At 44.7% G+C, this 5,715-nt stretch overlaps 1 protein-coding gene across 1 annotated transcript in view; it reads left to right on the forward strand.

The window, feature by feature from the left end:
- The window catches only part of LOC109522750 (extracellular serine/threonine protein kinase FAM20C-like), a 25,962-nt gene that overhangs the window by 15,205 nt on the left and 5,042 nt on the right, over positions 1 to 5,715 (forward strand). The window contains exon 4 of the mRNA XM_019881521.1: positions 5,197 to 5,289. Coding sequence (XP_019737080.1) covers positions 5,197 to 5,289 — 93 coding nt within the window. The remainder of the gene's footprint in view (positions 1 to 5,196; positions 5,290 to 5,715) is intronic.

The following is a 5,715-nucleotide window of genomic DNA, read 5'->3' on the forward strand; positions in this document are numbered from 1 at the left end:
TTTTGTTTTTTGTTTTTTACCCACAGGTACAGATGACGACTGACAGAACCCTTTCTACGATGGAACTTTCCTGTACGACTGAGAGCCTCCACAAGAATAATAATAATAATAATAATAATTAAAAAAAAAATATTATAATACATTTAAAAAAGAGGCCAACCCGTTCATTGCCACTCCCAGTTGAAGTTTAATGTCAAACTAAACAAAGTACAAAAAAATTCAACGTTGTGTAATTAACCCTTTCAGGCACAGCGCTTACTACAGTGGACAGCTTATCATGTTATCAGGTTACAAGTTATCATTATTGATGCATGAAAGGGTTAAAACAACCAAACAATTTCCTAAGGGCCGCTCGTTTAATGTTAACACTAAACAGCAAGTGTGTTGCGGTGCTTTAACCCTTTAACTGATTCAACGTGAGCTATTTTCAGATCCTCCTTTGACCCTCTTTTGTGAAAAACATAAAATACATAAATAAGTCACTGGGATTAAGGGTTGAACACAACTTGTAGATAGACAAAATAACAGCACTTGCACTCGGGTATTCTTTATCATCTGTGTAGAATGACGAAGTTCCGTTCGGTGGAGCTGAAAGTCAGGTGACGGCAGAAGAATACAATCATTGTGCGTCAATTCAATCCGAGTTAGGCTCGCTTTGGCTATGCTCCTTGTCCGGGCAGGAAGCGGGAGGGGCCACCCCGCTCAGGTTTGGTATCACCGGGCCAACGAAACCCGCAACCTGATCCCGAGTCTGACCCAGTTTCACCACACCGACCCCACTTAGCGACCTTTTCGCAGCCCTGCGTGCGTGGCAGTGATGCTAACACAAGAGCTTCTGTCGCTCAGTCGGAAGCAAAAACACCTTTTTGCCTTCGTCTGCAGCCCACCGCTCGCAAAACACTTCCCGCGAGGGGAAAAAAAAACCTCTTCAAATTGTCTGCTGCTTTTTGCGACTTGAAGGTTGTTCATTTTCGGTCACCGCTGAGCAATGAAGAGAAAATAACAAGAGGGCCCCGCTCGAATGTGGTTTTTGATGAATGTTGTGATGGTTTTTGGATTACGCAACATGGTTTGCATCTGTGCTGTTAGCAAACATTCCCAAGGGTGCTGACAAAAATAACCGGGCGAGTAAATCTAGTGAGCCACATTAATAAACCAACCCCGTCATGTCGGAGATCGGTGGTTGTCAAACGTTTTGCGCTACTTCCACCGAAATAAATGGTTAGCTCTCCAAGTACCACAATCATAATGACCAACATCAGTGCGGTAGGCCAAAGGGTTCATCTGAAACGAGACACGGGCTTTATTCCTAAAAAGTTCAAGTTGAAAAATGTCCAGGTTTATTTTTTCTTCTTTCTTCCCTTTGATTCAGGTCTAAAGTGTCAATTTTTTGCCCAAAATACATGTTAAAAAACAAAGAGTGCTTCAAGAGTAAATGCAAATGTGATGAATTTAATTATACTTGGGTAGTGATTCATTTTTATTGTATTTTTTTGCATAGCACACTTTGAGAATCACTTTTTTAGATTTTCCCTGACTTGACGTCTTACATGGAGTCCCATAACGCAGCTGTTAAATTACCGCTTCATAAAGCCTGCGTCCTGTCAAGTTCCAAATTGAGTCTTTAGCGTTGCACTATAATGAGCTGTGTACAAACCAAAAACAAAAAAAACAAAAAAACGCTCATATTTTATATTTCTACTCCGCACTGTGCAACATGAAATAATGATGGAAGCTATTTTGCCCATCCGGTATTTCTCTCGGTTTCCCGACTGGATGTTGTTCCCCTCTCATGCTTTGACGCGTGATGACTCATGATGAGGCCCTCTTATTTCATGCGTGGCTTGAAACAAAAACATTAGCAGAAAAAGCTCTTAACACACTTCTCCCGCCCCCACCACCCCCCACACACCTTGCCTTCCAAGCATGACAATATGCTGACCTGAGTGCATTTGCCTCGGCATCTTTTCTTTCCTCTGAATTCCTTGGTCCAGGTCTCGTCTGGTGTGGCCCGTGCCTCTCGCTTTTTGTCTCTCCCACCTTTGAAGCATCTGCAAGCGAAGTAATAGACTGTCGGAGGAAAATGCTTACGAGTGATTGTGTGCGGGTGACTAAAATGACAATCCTCCACCTCCCCGGTCCAATATTTAACAACGAAAAGCAGCATAGGAACTTCGAGTTGGACGCTAAACGCTACACAGCTCAGGGTGCAAAAAAAATGTACGGTGGGCGTTCGATGACGACATGAATGCGATAACATCCCTAACGGGCCGCTTTTTGACGTGCCGTCGCGGCTGACCCAAGAATAGCCTCCATGTTGCGGCAAATCGCGCACAATTTGTAATCGGTGTTCTATGCAAAGCTGATGGAGAAAATGCCAAGGATTTCCTCGCTGCTATTGAGGGCGGTTAATCCTCCGTGGATGGATATGTAAATATGACCAAGAATGGATGTGCCTTGCTGGAACACTCAAACTTGGTGAGAATAAACCAATACTGCTTTTTGCTTGTTGCGAGAAACAGTGATTGGAGTTACATGTTACTCAAATCTAATCCTTTAATTTTTTTCTTTTTTTTTTTTTTTGTCATCTGACTATAGTTGACATTTTGTTTGAGTTTGGCAATGAACAGAGATGGCAAGCAATTGACCGTAAACTTAGCATCACTTCACATCACGCAGTACGTGGAGCCATACGAATAATCGAGAAAGAATAAAACACAGGAGGGGACCCAATCGGCAGAAAAAAAGACAACAACTTGACATAACATGTGAACAGCCCGTACTTGTGTCAACCGGTTCGTGACGAAAGAAAGATTGGGCGCCACCGTTTTACATGCTTTAGTACAGGGGTGTCAAACTCATTTTTGTCGCGGGCCACATTGTCGTTACGGTTTCCCTTGAAGGGCCGTTATGGCTGTGAATTTTGTTTGGCAAAATGTTGAACCTCTTTCACATATGACATACACAGCGAACAACAAATTGATGGACAACTTGTTTTGAAATCAGAAGTCAAGAAGAATGGCATATTCAAAAATGGTTGTTATGGATTAGATATGACAATTTGAAATTTTGGTTCAAAAATGGTTGCTATGGATTAGATACGACAATTTGAAATTTTGGTTCCGACTTTAGCAAGCATCACGGAAGTTGACATGATTGATTTGGTTTCGCGGCCCACATAAAATGATGCGGCGGGCCAGATCTGGCCCCCGGGCCTTGACTTTGACACCTGTGCTTTGGAGCGACTCCTTTCACACAACAGCAAGCATCTCCGTAAACCGTCTGAAGAATATGGATCTTGAGAAAACTGCTGCTCGAAGACTTCAAATTCTTCTTGTCGCTGCGCTAATCCTCGTCAGGGTTTTAATCATCGAGATGGAAGTTGATACCTCGCGCGATTTACTCTCTGATTCCCAATCGTGTCATAAAGTGTTCATCAGGAGAGGAGATAGAGAGCGGCAAGGCATGGAAGGCACGTGAGCCCCGGCCTGATCCTTGTCGCCGACTCCAAGCCATCTGGGCCCCATGACGCTGTCTCCATCCTGCTGAGTCTTGATCAAGACACACACAATTTATCCATTTCAAAAGGCTGCCAGAGAGGCTGTGGTGCTCCCTTGCCCGCGGGCCGCTGCGGCTGCCCTCAAAGCCATGCGCATTCTGTCCAAAATTCCACACCTCGCTTTCTCCCTGTGGCTTTTATTGTGGGCGGTCAGAGAGCCAAGAAACGTGTGTGAAGGTCGTGGAAGCTTGAATGCTTTGAGCAGACTCGGGACACAAATAGATTACTTTTGAATGGATTTTACCTTATTCAATTTCTGGAGTTGATAGAAACAGATTTTAGAAACAGTTTATATACCGTATATGTTTGCATGTTCTCCCCGGGCCTTGCGTGGGTTTTCTCCGGGTACTCCGGTTTCCTCCCACATTCTAAAAACATGAAAACATGCATGGCAGGCTCATTGAACACTCGAAATTGTCCCTCGGTGTGAGCGTGGATGGTGGTTCGTCTCTGTGTGCCCTGCGATTGGCTGGCAACCGGTTCAGGGTGTCCCCCGCCTACTGCCCGAAGACGGCTGGAATAGTCTCCAGCACCCCCGCGACCCTTGTTGAGGATAAGCCGATGGGAAAATGGATGGATTTGTATTTTTTTTTTTTTGCCTAACCTACCTGATGGGTATGCAGATTCTGAACCTAAGAAGCATGTTTTTGGGGCACCCAAAGTTTTTGGATTACGGATTGCGGATTACTTCATGTCAGAGTTCTTTGAGTACCATTGACGTGAAATTCCGTCGTAGTCAGCTGCCCTCAATTACCTTTTTGGGCGGGGGGGGGGGGGAACTTTTGCCCACCCGGGTGTTCATAAGCTGGGAAAATTACCCCCCCCACCCCCTCCCAAAAAAACTATTTCCAACCGATGCTTTTGATCTGCCTCTGATATTGTCGCTGATTGATGACGTAAGAAATCAGCTTGCATGCATGTGGGAAGATAACAAGAGAATCTCAAAACAACGCCTACGCACGCTCAGTGATGACACAACGGCTTCCTGAACGGCTTCATGTCTCACTGAGATCGCATTGCCGCTGGTTAGTAGTTATTCAGAACACAGATAAAGGATACTCTACAGTTACAGTATGTGCATGGGCAGGCGAAAGTATTCTCCTCTTCTGTCCCACCCAACATGCAGCAGCTCTAAGCTATCACGTAAGTAAGAGCTTTAAAACTGCCCAGTCAGGGAAAAAAAAAAACGACTGACAGGCAACATGCATGCACACACACGCCACTTCGTTTCTATTGACTCCTTTTGGCCGTGTCAGCGCAAGCAAACGAAATCATAAGGACGAGTCGCCGTGTGGAAATGAATGAATGACATCTTGATTTTTGAATTGAATTGATTGTGTGACCACGCTGGGAACCCGGATCCCTCGTGCACGCAATTTTCTTTTTTTTTTTTTTAAATAGCACCGTCCCGTACAGCAGAAAGGAGCGTGTATGCGCGTGCAGGAAATGACATGTTGGCAGACACACTTCTAGCAGTTCCTGAGTCAGAACCGTGACTTGGTTGGCACACATTATTCAATTATGCACTGATGCATTTGAGCCAGCATCACCCTGAAGGTGTTTTTTTTTTCTTTGCGTGTGCTTGATTGGCAATTTTTCCTGCTTGTGTTGACATGATCCTCATTGTCATTCTTCAGGCAGACGCGTGAGCAGCAAACGCCTCCAGACTTCTTTTACTTCTCCGACTTCGAGAGGCACAACGCTGAGGTCGCCGCCTTCCACTTGGACAGGTGAGCATGAGTGTTGCTCTCTTTTCCATAAGCTTTTCAGGGGAGTGAGTGAGAGTTTGGGATTTTTTGAGGGGGTGTGGGGGGGTTGGTAAATGATCCTTTTCAACTTGTTCCGGGAAAGACAGGGTCACACCTGTTCATCCGTGCAGACGGCGGCGCATTAGAAGCAAAGGTACGATGTAAATAGACTTAAACGGTGAATATTTGAATGGGATTTGAGCACATGAAGGATTAGATGAGCACACTGAGCGCCGGGATCATCTCTTTCTAATCGCCGTTGAATTTGTGGATTTTTTAACATGATCCCTTTACGCGACAAGCTAAAATTACAAATCTATGAATCACTCCAGCGCAGGTTTATAAAGTTAGACATGCCTGCTTTGGTTTTTTTTTTTAGCTCAGGAAACACACCACACACCACACACG

This window comes from Hippocampus comes, unplaced genomic scaffold (assembly GCF_001891065.2).
Source record: "Hippocampus comes isolate QL1 unplaced genomic scaffold, H_comes_QL1_v1.1 scaffold458, whole genome shotgun sequence".
Lineage (NCBI taxonomy): Eukaryota > Metazoa > Chordata > Actinopteri > Syngnathiformes > Syngnathidae > Hippocampus > Hippocampus comes.